General features: G+C 35.9%; 1 protein-coding gene across 2 annotated transcripts in view; it reads left to right on the top strand.

Annotated features, from left to right (window-relative positions):
• Positions 1-14209, top strand: part of SMC5 (structural maintenance of chromosomes 5) — a 97158-nt gene that overhangs the window by 47712 nt on the left and 35237 nt on the right. For both annotated transcript variants that reach the window (XM_059143588.1, XM_059143587.1), the window contains exons 9-13: positions 4040-4295; positions 6042-6196; positions 9506-9619; positions 11740-11834; positions 12468-12600. In XM_059143588.1, the coding sequence (XP_058999571.1) occupies positions 4040-4295; positions 6042-6196; positions 9506-9619; positions 11740-11834; positions 12468-12600 (753 nt within the window). The remainder of the gene's footprint in view (positions 1-4039; positions 4296-6041; positions 6197-9505; positions 9620-11739; positions 11835-12467; positions 12601-14209) is intronic.

The raw sequence follows: 14209 nt of genomic DNA, 5'->3' as shown, positions 1-14209 counted from the left end.
GAATAGGATTGTAGAAATGGTTTTCAGGTGTACAGTTTGTGGTGCTTTACATGATCTGAAGTAAAATGGTAAGTAGCTGAGGAGAGGTTTAGGAAAAGATGGTTAAAGGTGAAGAAATCCAGGAACACAGAGGCCAAAGAGTTAGACTGTGGGACTTCAACATACAGAGAGGAAAACAATTGGCATGCTAAGTCATCAATGAATGGAGTGAGGAAGGGTATGCAGGGTGAGCTAGTTAACACAGCAACAGAGATGATGGGTGGTAAAGCCTGATACCAGTCTTCAAGGGAAATTAAGTGGGGCTTACTTAATGGAGGATATAGTACAGTAGGGATTAATGAGGATTAACACCCTCCCCACCTCTGAAGGATTGTGGCAGGAGGTTACCTTAGAGAGGAGTCTAGGGAGAATGTCTTTCAGGAATAGCCAAGTGTCAGAATAAGAACATTCATGGAAATTGAAGATAAAGGGTGATCTAGGAGTTTGTACCTATGGTGTCTGATATAAAACCCGAGTATGATGGAATTAGTCATGGAAGTTTTCTGGATGAGAACTGCACATGAATTCGAGTTCAGAAAGCTTATCCGGAAGAATGGGGTCCCCTGGGCTGCTTCCCAGTTTTTTAAGTCAGGTAGTCATACAGATTTGTTCAGTAGCCCCAGTGATTTTTGGTAGCTTCGTGGGTCTCTGTTTTGCTGGGAGTACAAAGGCTTTGCTATATTTCTTGTCCCCTTTTCATGGAGCCTTCTTCATGTGTTTGGTGATTTTTTTTTTTTTTAAAGATTTTTAAAAATTTAATTGGCAGAGAGCAAGTACAAGTAGGGGAGTAGCAGGGAGAAGGAGAGGGAGCAGCAGGCTCCTTGCTGAGAGGGGAGCAATCCTGGGATCATGACTTGAGCTGAAGGTCAGATGCTTAATGACTGAGCCACCCAGCACCCTGTGTCTGGTGATTCTTAATTCTGTCCCTATTTATTCCCATTGCCTTGGACCTTATGGGTTCCCTGGCTGGATACTATGGCTTCTTGTCTCCTTCTTCCTTTTAGGTCCATTGAACATTGTTCACTTTCAATCACAGATATGTATTTTAACTTTCACTGTTTCTGCCTTCTGCCTGTTTGGTATAGGAGGGGGGATTTTGGATGTTCCAATTCATTTTCTTGACACTGCCAAAGTTAAAGTTTCAGAAAGGAGAAATTGGTACCAACCCAAATGTCCAACAGTAGGGAACGGGGTGAAATGTGTCATAGCCATGTAACAGAACATTACACAGGTAACAAAATTTTGTTTTGCCAAGGACATGGGAGAAATGAGAAACTGCTCTCAATACATTTTTAGTGATACCATAAAACATATATGTTCCATGAAAAGATAGAAGTAGATATTAAAATGTAAAGGTTTAGAAATGGAACAAATAATTCTAAAATTTATATGGAACCAGAAAAGACCTCGAATAGCCAAAGGGATATTGAAAAAGAAAGCCAAAGTTGGTGGCATCACAATTCCGGACTTCAAGCTCTATTACAAAGCTGTCATCATCAAGACAGCATGGTACTGGCACAAAAACAGACCCATAGATCAATGGAACAGAATAGAGAGCCCAGAAATAGACCCTCAACTCTATGGTCAACTAATCTTCGACAAAGCAGGAAAGAATGTCCAATGGAAAAAAGACAGCCTCTTCAATAAATGGTGCTGGGAAAATTGGACAGCCACATGCAGAAAAATGAAATTGGACCATTTCCTTACACCACACACAAAAATAGACTCAAAATGGATGAAGGACCTCAATGTGAGACAGGAATCCATCAAAATCCTTGAGGAGAACCTCTTCGACCTCTGCCACAGCAACATCTTCCTAGGAACAACGCCAAAGGCAAGGGAAGCAAGGGCAAAAATGAACTATTGGGATTTCATCAAGATCAAAAGCTTTTGCACAGCAAAGGAAACAGTTAACAAAATCAAAAGACAACTGACAGAATGGGAGAAGATATTTGCAAAGGACATATCAGATAAAGGACTAGTGTCCAAAATCTATAAAGAACTTAGCAAACTCAACACCCAAAGAACAAATAATCCAATCAAGAAATGGGCAGAGGACATGAACAGACATTTCTGCAAAGAAGACATCCAGATGGCCAACAGACACATGAAAAAGTGCTCCATATCACTCGGCATCAGGGAAATACAAATCAAAACCACAATGAGATATCACCTCACACCAGTCAGAATGGCTAAAATCAACAAGTCAGGTAATGACAGATGCTGGTGAGGATGCGGAGAAAGGGGAACCCTCCTACACTGTTGGTGGGAATGCAAGCTGGTGCAGCCCCTCTGGAAAACAGCATGGAGGTTCCTCAAAATGTTGAAAATAGAACTGCCCTATGACCCAGCAATCGCACTACTGGGTATTTACCCTAAAGATACAAACGTAGTGATCCGAAGGGGCACGTGCACCCGAATGTTTATAGCAGCAATGTCCACAATAGCCAAACTATGGAAAGAACCTCGATGTCCATCAACAGATGAATGGATCAAGAAGATGTGGTATATATACACAATGGAATACTATGCAGCCATCAAAAGAAATGAAATCTTGCCATTTGCGACAACATGGATGGAACTAGAGCGTATCATGCTTAGCAAAATAAGTCAAGCAGAGAAAGACAACTATCATATGATCTTTCTGATATGAGGAAGTGGTGATACAACATGGGGGCTTAAGTGAGTAGGAGAAGAATAAATGAAACAAGATGGGATTGGGAGGGAGACAAACCATAAGTGACTCTTAATCTCACAAAACAAACTGAGGGTTGCTGGGGGGAGGGGGTTTGGGAGAAGGGGGTGGGATTATGGACATTGGGGAGGGTATGTGCTTGGGTGAGTGCTGTGAAGTGTGTAAACCTGGTGATTCACAGACCTGTACCCCTGGGGATAAAAATATATGATTATAAAAAATAAAAAAATTAAAAACAAAAAACAAAAAAATGTAAAGGTTTAAGGATATTAAGATTATAGATGATTGCTTGTTAAAAGTTAGTGTGCTTTCCATATTTCCATATAATGAATTTGATCCTACTTTGGTAAGGGGGAGGGAGAAAGGGAGTAAATAGGACTTGGGAGTGAAGGCGGCCTAACAGATTATGTGATGTGTTGTTACGAAATTGTACTTTTTACACAACAAGGATTCTATACGTGTATATTTTTGTGTATGCATGTGTGTCTTAAAGTCTTAACTTTTAGCTGGACTTTGTAAGGTGTTGATAAAAATCTACTGGCATCTTACATGACTTGGTTTTTTTTTTTTTTTTTTAACAATTTACCTTGAATATGTCACCAAATCTAAACATATAGTTGGAGGATTAATCTCAAAATATTAATTTCAAGTATTAGTAAATAATTTTGTTGAAAGAAAATAGTTTCAGGGGCATCTGGGTGGCTCAGTCTGTTAAGCGTCTGCTTTCGGCTCGGGTCTCGATCCCAGGGTTCTGGGATCCGGCCCAGTGTCAGGCTGCCTGCTCAGCAGGGAGTCTGCTTCCCCCTCTATCTCTCCCTCTGCTTACTTGCTCTCACTCGCTCACTCTCTCAAATAAATAAAATCCTAAAAAAAAAAGTTTGTCTAAAATTAAGAGTGACATAACCTTTGTTATCATTTCTGTTATTACTGCTTTATTCAAAGTTTGTCATATACATATAAACGCTATTTTAATTGTCTTCTGGTGTGTGATATGAATTTATTTTCTGTCAGTATTTAGAAATCTGCAAATTGGCTTTACAAATATTTTGTTTATTGAGCAAATATTTAATAAGTGCTAACTATATGCTAAGCACCGCTCCCAGTACTTAGGATATTACTAGTGAACAAAATAAAGATAACAGGTGGTCTGGTAGGAGTAAAACTCTGAATTACCGCAGAGTACTGTTTAGTTAGGAAAACACCCATGTTGTTAGGTTGTTTGCATTTTAAATAATATATTACTATAAAAGCCTTAGCAAGAGAGAAAAAAACAGTCTCCTGTACCGTCCTTCTTTGTTTTCTCAGATTGAGGAACTGCAGCAGGCATTAACGGTAAAACAGAATGAAGAACACGACCGCCAGAGGAGGATAAGTAACACTCGGAAGATGATAGAGGATTTGCAGAATGAACTGAAGACCGCAGAAAACTGTGAGAATCTTCAGCCGCACATTGATGCCATTACAAATGATCTGAGACGAGTTCAAGATGAAAAGGCATTATGTGAAGGCGAGGTAATTGATAAGCGAGGAGAGAAGGAGAGCCTAGAGAAGGAGAGAAAGAGTAAGTTTTATGAAACAGGGTGAAGAGATGTTGATACAATGGAGATCTATTTCTGTTGATGGCTTTCTTCTTCCCCTGGTACCATGTCTTTTAGCTGCTCAAATCCCCTTGTTGAGGAAGCTCAGCTTGGTCTTTGCAAGTTAATTGTCTTAATCACCTGAAAGTAGCATATACCGTGCTTTGTGACTGGCTAACCATTCATTGCCTTATGTATGTCAGATTATGACAGTTGATTTTAATTCTGGAAAAATGGCTTCCTTTATTTTCTTCACAGAGTCACTCACTATTATTTATCAGATCGAATTTAAGCTCTTCACTCTAGTTTTCAGAACCTTCCATTAGCTTTGCCCTTTTGAAATCTGTTCGATTTCATCTTTGCTCTTCTTTTCTATGGACCATGAAAATTGATTTATAACATTCTACACATGGAAGAAGTTTTAAGTACTAACTACTCAGTGTGTACGACTAAGATCAGTAAAAAAGAAAATAACCCCCATTTTGTATGTTTATCAGTTTCCTCCACCTCTTTCAGATCTCCATACCCACTCTCAGGTGTGTGCATTTTTAAATAACTCAGCAGTTTTTTCCAGTACACCATTATTTATATTTTTATCATGTTATTTCACCATGGCTTGATTAATTCATTTTAAGATACTATGTTTTGCTATTTTATAATTTGAGATACAGATTTTGGCTCATAACAGTTCCTATCCTATATTAATTCCTTGAGTGGGGTTAGTAGTATTAGTTAGTAATCATTAACCTTTATGATTTATTTATTTATTTATGCCAACCTTTATGATTTATTTATTATGATACCCTTCTATCTTGTGTCAAATAGTTGTCAGTAGTGCTTGAATGCACACTTTGTAAGCTGAAATACTAGCACTCATCCTTTTCACTTTTTGCTCCTCTGACATTCTAAGTCCTCTAATTTGTGCTCTGGTTTTTATATTTTCAAGGCTGAAAACGTTTCTTGAGAACCATATTAAGTTTTATGTGCTCTGTTTATGGGTTAATTCTAAAAGCTAGGAATAGTAAGGATTCTTGCAGCAGTGAGACTTGTTTACAGCAGAGCCGGGTAATGCGGTAGGGTGAGATTTTCTTTCATTGATGGCTTTTTTTTTTTTTAAGTTTTAATTTACCTTTAAAAAATCCATTTGCCTTAATATTTTCTTAGAAAGAAAAGAAAGTAGGCAGTTGTCTGGGATTTCTTGGGCTTCGTCACAAATCCTTTTCTGTGTTGGGTAAAGCTATTCCTGAATTCTGTGTACTTTTTGTTTTTTTTTTTTTCCTTATATTACTTAGTATGTTCTTACATTGTTCCCTTATCTTTGGGTTACCTTGTAGGAAGAGATATTTGGGGATTAATTTCAGAGTCTTTGCATCCCTAAAGATGCCTTTATTTCATGATCCTCTTCTCTTGGTTTTGTTGTATATGTGACTCTATGTTGAAAATTTTTCTCAGAATTTTGAAGGCCTGTTGCAGTCATGTTAGAAAATGTAGTGTTTTCTTACTTTTTTTTTTTTTTTTTTTTTCTGACTTATTTTTGTGACCTCTTTAGTTTTGATAGCTTAAAGAGTTTAGAAATTTGATAATAATTTGTCCATGGTGGTCCTTTCTCACTGTGGTGGATACTTGCTGAGTGGTGTTGCTAACTTTTGGATCTAAGGTATCTTTTGTATTACTAATGGATTCAGTAGTTAAAGCTTTCAGAGAACTAATAACTTTCCTTTCCTTTTTAGGTGTGGGTGATAATATTGTACGATTTGACAATCTTATGAATCAGAAGGAAGATAAGCTGAGGCAAAGATACCGTGACACATATGACGCTGTTTTATGGCTAAGAAATAACCGGGACAAATTTAAGCAAAGAGTCTATGAGCCTATAATGCTCACGGTAAGAAATTTTGTTCATTGTGGTAGCATCTGTTTCATTATTGTATTTCATATTGTATTCATTATAGATTTTTTGTTCTAATACAGATTTTTTGTTGTTTTAAGAATTCCTAGTCTTATTAACACCTTAGTTTCCCTTTATCAGACTTGTGGCTACTGATGTGCTGCTGAATCCATACCTGACTTTTGACCAATAAGTCTTTGGACTTTGTCAGAGTATGGAACTGTCAGCTTATTGACCAAGAATCCTGTATAAATTTAGTTCAGTCAGCTAGTTCCTTCTGGCAGTTACTAGATTATAGCAGGCCATAGAAGTTGAAGAGGAAGTCTCCTCCAAATAATCGAGTATTCTTACGATTCTGAGAATGCAGCCAGCAGTCTTTTGACCACATAAACCTTTGATAGCTAGCTATTTTGATGACCATGGGTCATTTAGAATAGGATAAGCTGTGTTTAGTAAATCATTTAATGAAGTGTGGCCATGGAGTGGCTAGGAAGATTTCCATCTAAAATATTTTTAAAATTTTGGCCATCAAAAGAGAAAATAAAGTAAAAGCCACATTCTTTGACAGTGATATAGTTAGGTATAATATGAACTTAAAACTTACCAAAATGACTCAAGGATTGTTATTGCTGGGTTATAGTTTTCTTTTTTTTACTTTAGGAAAGAGTGCACTATAGATCCTTGTAGGATTCATGAAAACTTCTACTTTCTTTAATTCATATTTGTATTATTATTTAAAATCATTTCATGTAGTCTTTTTTTTAATAGATTATATTAGCAAAGTTAATATGCATAATACTATATTCTCTTCTTGCTCAGGTATGTATTATTATTTTTGCCAGATCAAGAAGGGAATATCTATTTTGGATGCAGGCATTATTGTTTTGATTAGTTTGGTAAGGACTGAAAGAAAATAGAAAAAAGTAGTTTGAGCCTTAATAACTTATAATGCAAGTAATTAACAGATTTTCATTAAAATGTCAACCTCAAAATTATAATTCACAACTTTGGTAAATTTGCCATCCTTTTATCTCCCAATAGTAGTAGCCTGTCACCAACAGGGATTACTAACTGGCATATATTTATATTTCAAATTATATTTGAATCTTTGAAATAAAAAGGTACAGTCTTGCTTTTTTTATCCTTTCTGGATTACCCTTGTATTCCACCACCCGTAACATATACACTTAATCCTTCAATATCTAGTTGAAATGTCATCAATGTGGACAAGTTAGCAATCCATAAACTTAAAATTTTAGCCATATTACTTGTCAACTGTCCATTTCCATGATTTATTTCTAACCAGCTCAGTCTAGAATGGGAGAACTGTGCAAAGAAGTACTTATAGTTCTGTTCCTCACAGCAGGGTTTATAATAGCCCAAATGATGATGGGGCAAAGAAGAAAATTTCCAGAGATGGACTGGTCATGTAAATTGTTCTATAATCTATTGAAAGGAATACTATGCGGCCATTAAAAAGTCATTCTTGGTGTCTATTAATATAAGAGGACATTTATGATCTATTAATGATTTATAAAACAGGTTCTAAGATAGATTGTATAGAAAGATTTCATGTTTAAAAAACTGAACTATGAGTCTGCCATCAACCAGCAGATGACTCTGGAGTACAGTGTCTCCTCTGCCTACCAGTCTGTCTTTACTGGGTTGTGCAACAGTGGCCTTGAACTTTGCCAAATATTTTCTTTACCCATCTCATGAGAGGAGCTTGCTAAGTAGCTGATGAAGCCGCAGAACCAACAAATTGGTGAAATCTTCCTTCTGGATGTCAGGAGGCCAGATTCAGTGCAGAGCAGTTTGCGTTACCTGGGGAAAAAGCAGTGTGACTCAGTCACTACTGGAAGGGCACAAGCTGGGCAGGGACGGAAATGACCCTATTCATGTGACTTTTTGAAACTATTCTCTAAATGAGCAGGTGACGTTCTTCAAAGAGTTGAATGACCACATCACCACCGTACACAAGGTGGAAGCCCCAGTAAAGGGGAACTCTGGTAAAGGAGTGATAGTGAGAGCCCCGTCTTAGGCCGACTTAGCCACAGCTCTTTTTAAAAAGGGGACTTCTGCAGTCACAGTGGGGTTATTTTACCCTCTAAGTCGTAGCTAACACCCACTTCTCTTTCATTTGTACCATCGCTTCTGATGCAGTAATTGCTACCAAAAAAAAAAATAATAATAAGGAATGATAGAGGCTACATTTCTGTAGTGTTTAAGTTTAGGTATTTCTTGTGACTTACTTTCTTGTGTATCGGTTTTCCCCGTTTTAATGCTAGCTGATATTTTGTAGTTTAAAATAGAGAGTAATACTTGCCAATGTGTATATGACAAGCATTGTACTAAAATGTTTTTATTAGCTCTCTTAATCCACATTTGTTCCTGAGATGTAGACTATTGTACTGTGCCCATTTTGGCGATGAACTAACTGAAACTTTCAGAGACTTAAGGGTTTGTGATTTGAAGCATCATCTGTCTGACCCCAGAGTCTTAGCTCTTCACCAGTAGTATGCTGTGTTTTATATATATGGTACATAAATACCTTCTTTCACAAATCTTTTTTTTTTTTTTTTTTTTTCAAGAAGGTGGATTTCCATCTGCTGAAGATAATCTATCGGCCCCCTAAAATTCCATAAGAGAGCACGTTTCATATACCCCTGTTACGGATCTTTATTATAGTGTTCTGCTTTTTTTGCTTTTTTTTTTTAACTTAGCATCTGCAAAAAGTATATTGATTTGTTGTCTTGACCTTTTTAGTATTTTCCATAGCATTGAACCTCACATGCAGAAGGGCCTGGTTTGTTAATACTTAAAAAATAAATCCTAGTGATACAAGCCTAGGATTTCTCTTGAAAGCACTATTAAAGTTGTATTTTAATTCTTTGTGTTTTTATACTGATCAGTTATTGCCATATATAACTTCCTCTTGAAGATTAAGAAGACAAATAGTAAAAGTTTGGGGACAGAAGAAAAATGTTTATACTCTTAGATTACCTTCTGAGCCATTTCAGATGTTTTCCAGAGGGTTGACTAGAAAGGAACATAGTTACTTCTTAGATAAAATCAAAATTGATGTGCATCAGGTGCTTATTTAAGTCTTATTTTTTTGTTTTATGATGTATTAGATGTTTCTGGGTACTAAATTAAGTAGAGGTTTTAAAATGTTGAGTCTTCAGTACCAAATTTTATCCCCCTTAAGTGTTAAATTGAAACTTGTTAAATAACTCAAAGTAAAATTATGTTTTAGTATTCAGTTTGGATTTCATGAGAATTAACTTATATTTTCTTTTTGTTTAGATCAATATGAAAGATAATAAAAATGCCAAGTACATTGAAAATCATATTTCATCAAATGACTTGAGAGCTTTTGTATTTGAGAGTCAAGAAGATATGGAGGTTTTCCTCAAAGAGGCAAGTGACCTGTGTAATACTTTGACTCACCTGGTGCTTACCTTCTGGTACTTGAGTTTTTAAATGCAAACTAAAACAAAAAATAGTGATTAATTATACCAGCAGTAACTTTTGTATAAAATCATTTGATTTTGTGAATTTCTTTTTTTAATCTCTGTCATTATTGGGGAATGAATTTGTTTTGCAAGAGAAAAAACAGTCCATAATTCCATCTGTAACATGTTTTGAAGTTATTTGGAGTTAGTAAGAATAATTCTGTCAGACTGTTTGAAGAGCAAAAAAAATCCATAACGATGGACTTTTGGTCTTCAACATCCTTTTTGAAGATGTACTGGAATCAAACCCTTCTTTGATGGGGAGCGTGGGAATCAATATGTTGTTGCTTTTAAATAAAACCTCTTCAAAAAGAATGAGAATTCTGTATCTGGCTATTGAAACACCCTGGGAGTCTAAGCTACTACCAGGCAATGTGGCTTAGTAGTTACAGGCACAGACTCTGTAGATAGGCTGCCAAGATTTGAATTCTAGCTTTGCTACTAAATTGGGTAAGTTTCCTAAATGTTTTATGCCATAATTTCCTCATCTGTGAAATGTAGATGTATGATCTACTTCAAAAGATGGCTATGAGGATTAAATCCTTTAATAAATAAAGGTGTGTAGAATACTGCACACTGCTTATTTGTGATTTTTATTACATTATCTATAATATATATATGTATATATATTCGATATATATATATTGTTAGTTCTTATTGTCAGTCAGATTTCTTTCCTTTTGTGTATGTCACCTTTTAAAACCCTAAAGATAGGTTTAAATTTTGTTTTGTTTAAGTCTTTGTCAGCAAGTATGAGGACAGGACCCTGAGTTAGGTCGGTGGTCCTCGATTTCTGTGGTGCACTAGTGATTGGAAAGAATCCTTACTTTTTTTTTGGCTTTTACCATATTGCCCTCCTGGTTTGGGAGTTTGCAGAGAATGTGAATATATGGTAATTGCATAAAAAGTTGCATGTATAAAATTACAGAATGAACTCCAGAAAGTTAGACAGTTGTGTAGTTTGGTATTATTTAAGCTTAGCCAGGAGTTTTTGTTGTGGTGTGAGAGCTTTCTGAAGAAGTCGCTTCCTTAGATTACAAGTCTGATATGTGGCATGCTATGAAGGGCATTCCGTCAGGTGCATTTGTCTGCTTTCTATCGGAAATGGCCTGCTTAGCCAACAGTGAGTGCCTTTTTCGAGTCAAAAACTTGGGCTTCTTTTGTGCTAAGGATATGAATCCTATATAGATAATGTGACCTGGGTTCCTGAAATTTTGACCTTTATTTTTGTGTGTGTGCTCTGTTAAGTAACTTTCCGTAGCTTCTCCTCAATAGGACTAGAACTTCCTCTTACAGGTGTGACTTTGTTTGTATTTTAAATTGTGAAATTTATCGTATATAACCGCCTCCTACGACATTATCTATTAGAGTACCATTCCCCATACTACCATGTATAATAAGTATTATGTCTGCTGTGCAGTTACCCTAGATGCCCTTTATCAGGATGATGAAGTTTCCTTCTGTTCCTAGTTTGCCAAGAATTTGTCATATTTTTCTGCATCTGTTGGGATGATCATATGGGTTTTGTACTTCATTGATTTAAGTGAGATTGGTTTTTGGAGCATATCATCAATCTCACCTTGCTGGAATAAACTCTACTTGGTCATGTGTATTGTTCACATATTGCTGGATTCCGTATACTAATATTTTGTAAAGGATTTTTGCATATGTATTCATGAGGGCTTTTGTTTGTTCATGTTTTGGTATCAGGATTATGCTAGAATCCTAAAGTAATTTGGGAAATGACCATTGTACTTCCTCTTACTTTCTGGAAGAGTTTTGGTATTACTGCTTCCTCGACTGTTAGAGCATATTTGTTTTACTATTTTCACTGATAAATACTTTCTGTAAAAACATGTAATAATAGGGTCATTATCACACTAAAAAGTTTGCTTGAAAGTACCATTAAATATCCAGTTTTTGGTCATCCTTTCCTATCCTAACACCAGTTGGAATATAACTTCAAAAAATCATTTTGATTGATAGTATATGGCAATTAAAATATATTCTTTCCCTTATATTCAGATTCGTGACAATAAAAAATTAAGAGTAAATGCTGTTATTGCTCCCAAGAGCTCATATGCAGACAAAGCACCTTCAAGATCTCTGAATGAGCTAAAGTAAGTCTTGAAACTATTTTTAGAATTAACCTGTTATTTTGAATATTGAATAACCATTTAGCTTTTAAATATATTCTCTCTCACATAAGTATGTTATAAACTATTTATTTCCTTATAGGATCTCTACTTAAGTCTAAAATAAGGAAAAATTTAGGAACAGATAAATTGTAGAATACTTACTATATGGTGGTGATGTTTCAGATCAGTGGATTAATATTGAATTGTTGAATGGAAGATACTAAAATAATTGGTTAGGTGTTGGGAAAATAAAACAAATTGTCACTTTGTAATGCAGGAGTTATTTCCAGAAGGACTAAGTGGAAAATTTGCAATTATGAAACAGTTATAAGTAAATATCTTAATTCTGAATGTAAATAAACATTCTAAAAATAAAAGCAATGGAAGAAACAAAAGAGATTAATAGTTTGTAATGATGAATATATTAAATTTTTCTGACAAGGAAATCGGTCTCAACATTAATCATAATATTAAGTGATTTTAAAATACACGAAAATTTCTGCTGTACGATCATTAATTTATATGTTATTGTTTATTTGCCACTTTTCAACTATCAGATTTCTTTACATGATATTTTTTTAAGAAGAAAAATCTAGTAAGTGCTTTTCATTTCAGACAGTATGGATTTTTCTCTTACTTGCGAGAATTATTTGATGCCCCTGATCCCGTCATGAGCTTCCTTTGCTGCCATTATCATATTCACGAGGTTCCTGTAGGAACTGAAAGGACCAGAGAAAGAATTGAACGGGTAAGAAAGTACTGACTCTAGAACCTCATTTTGTTAACACTTCTTAGCATAAAAACATCAAGCAAAAATTTAGAGATATTTAAAGAGGTAGGACCTTCTGTTATTTTAAACCACACAGAAATTCTTTGTATTTTACATTTTTAATATACAGAAAACAGTGACTGTTGACTAATACTATATGATGGGTGTAAGTGATGTGGAGTTATCTGGAGGAAACGCTTTAGTTGAAGCCTAAAAAGAGACACCTGTCTTGTTTGGCAAATTGTTCAGACTTTATATTACTGGCTTACCCATTTAAATTCTTGTATTCCAGATTATTTTTCAGAGAAAGTATATGTTAGAATAGTAGGCTGGGTGTAGAACTGTTTTGGTAAGCCCTTCCCTTCTTTTTTTCTTTTTCTTTTTTTTTTTTTTTTTTTTTTTTTTTAAGATTTTATTTATTTGACAGAGATCACAAGTAGGCAAAGAGGCAGGCAGAGAGAGAGAGGAGGAAGCAGGCTCCTTGCTGAGCAGAGAGCCCGATGTGGAGCTCGATCCCAGGACCCTGGGATCATGACCCGAGTCGAAGGCGAGGCTTTAACCCACTGAGCCACCCAGGTGCCCCAAGCCCTTCCTTTCTTAAAGCTGCCCCTGACGATTATCTCTGGTATGAATGACCTCCCTTCACAGGATCTCCTTTCCTGGCTAGCATAGCACACACTCGTAGTTCCTATGTTCTGCTCATGCTGGGAGTTCTCTCCTCCTCATATAAACAGTCTCCAAGACTCACCTTACATTTGTTGCTTGTCACAGGCTGAAACAGGAAAGAAATCTCTTCATCTAAGCAGGTTTTTCCATAACACCATTTGGAGTGTTTTTTGCTTATAAGCATCTAGGACCCTGTGAGAGACCCAACTACTAGTTGTTCTATTGAATTTATTACAAAATGTGTTTTAAAAGTTTACCACATAGTATACCAGTATCCCTAGGACAACTCATTTGTAATTTAGGGACTCTTTTTACTTAACTGACATAAGATAGAAATGAGGGCTCATTGCCAACTGTTTTGGGGGGGGAAAAAACCTAAAAAACCCCACCTAGCTGATTATAATAAGTTGCATGTGTCTTTGATTAAAAATTTCACTATGGGGAACATCTGAGGAAATAAATATTAGGACTTGCATGTGGGTGTACCTCTCCTGTCATTTAGAAAAGAGGATAAGACCATATATGCATATAAGACCCTTTATGGACTTGTTTTGATTAATTTCTAAGACTCTCCCCTTCAGTTAAATTGTCTCCTGCCAGCCTTTGGTCATGATGTCCTTTTTGTTGGGAGGGCCCTTCCTCCACCATTTCTGTCAGTTTAAATTTATTAGAACTTGAGTAGCCTAACTTCTTCTTGCTTTCTTTTCATTCCAAATTATTCTGCAATTTATGGATGCCGGGTTATACCCTGTTAAGTGTGCGTAAATATGCCTTATCTCTTCACTTAGACTATAAACTTCTGGATAGAAACAAGCCACACGAGTATCGATAGTGAAACTTCAGATATTGGAAAAAACTGTATTATGAAAGCCTGCTCTTTATTAGTATCCAGAAATATATAAAATAATGTTACTGTCTTCAG

The sequence above is a fragment of the Mustela lutreola genome, chromosome 12, assembly GCF_030435805.1.
Source record: "Mustela lutreola isolate mMusLut2 chromosome 12, mMusLut2.pri, whole genome shotgun sequence".
Classification (NCBI taxonomy): Eukaryota; Metazoa; Chordata; class Mammalia; order Carnivora; family Mustelidae; genus Mustela; species Mustela lutreola.
This window is presented reverse-complemented; position numbering and strand designations above follow the sequence as displayed.